The following is an 812-nucleotide window of genomic DNA, read 5'->3' on the forward strand; positions in this document are numbered from 1 at the left end:
AAGTAATAAATGAAGAAGCGACTCAGTTACAGTGTAAGAGACAGTGAGAGAGAGGGAGGACTGACCGACAGGTGTGCAGCGGTTCAGGTCCCTCAGGTTGTACAGTTTATCAGCCAGCTTTACCAGCTTGGCCTGGCGGCTGCAGTGAGCTGCGTGTTCCACCTGCTGACGCTTCCTCTCCTGTTTGGGCAGGCGTTTGTCGTCCGTCACCTCCTGAACGATACGAGCCACGATGGGTCCAAACTTTGCCTCGAGCTCTGCAGGAGAGGTGTCTGTGTCCTCCACCGTGTCATGAAGCAAAGCAGCCTGCAGCACAAAGACAACAGACCGGCTGAGTAATGCAGCAAACACTGTATTTGATATTGCAACTTGAAATCAACTGATGACGTACTTGCAAAACCTCGATGTCTGTGACGCCTCCTTCATGGCTGAGGATTCTCGCTACTCCTTAAAAGTGCACACACACAGAGCTGTGATCAGAGAGAGGGAAGACTTACTGTTTTCAGCTGCTGCTGAGTTTACATGGACCTTTCAACAAGGTCATTAAAACAACGAGGAAAGTCTCAGTCATGTTATACTCAGATACTATAAGCTGTCTATGAACTGCAAAGCAGACAACAATCAAAGGGCTGATGGAAATATAGTCAATAGAGAAGATGTTCAACTTGTTCTTTATTATAATTTATTACAGAAGCTGGCATTATGTAAAACAGTATGTTTATTAAACTTGAATTTCTCTATATGCTGAGAAAAGTGTGTATGAGACTTCTGTTCCACTGACAATTAATTTATTATTCGCATCATCCTTGATT

The 812-nt window shown here is 44.5% G+C and overlaps 1 protein-coding gene across 2 annotated transcripts in view; it reads right to left on the reverse strand.

The window, feature by feature from the left end:
• Nucleotides 1-812, reverse strand: part of hddc3 (HD domain containing 3) — a 2862-nt gene that overhangs the window by 1007 nt on the left and 1043 nt on the right. For both annotated transcript variants that reach the window (XM_035682502.1, XM_035682503.1), the window contains exons 2-3: nucleotides 392-447; nucleotides 66-306 (exon numbers count right to left, since the gene is read on the reverse strand). In XM_035682502.1, coding sequence (XP_035538395.1) covers nucleotides 66-306; nucleotides 392-447 — 297 coding nt within the window. The remainder of the gene's footprint in view (nucleotides 1-65; nucleotides 307-391; nucleotides 448-812) is intronic.

Source organism: Morone saxatilis, unplaced genomic scaffold (genome assembly GCF_004916995.1).
Source record: "Morone saxatilis isolate NCDOM2014 unplaced genomic scaffold, NCSU_SB_2.0 Contig11, whole genome shotgun sequence".
NCBI classification, from domain to species: Eukaryota; Metazoa; Chordata; class Actinopteri; family Moronidae; genus Morone; species Morone saxatilis.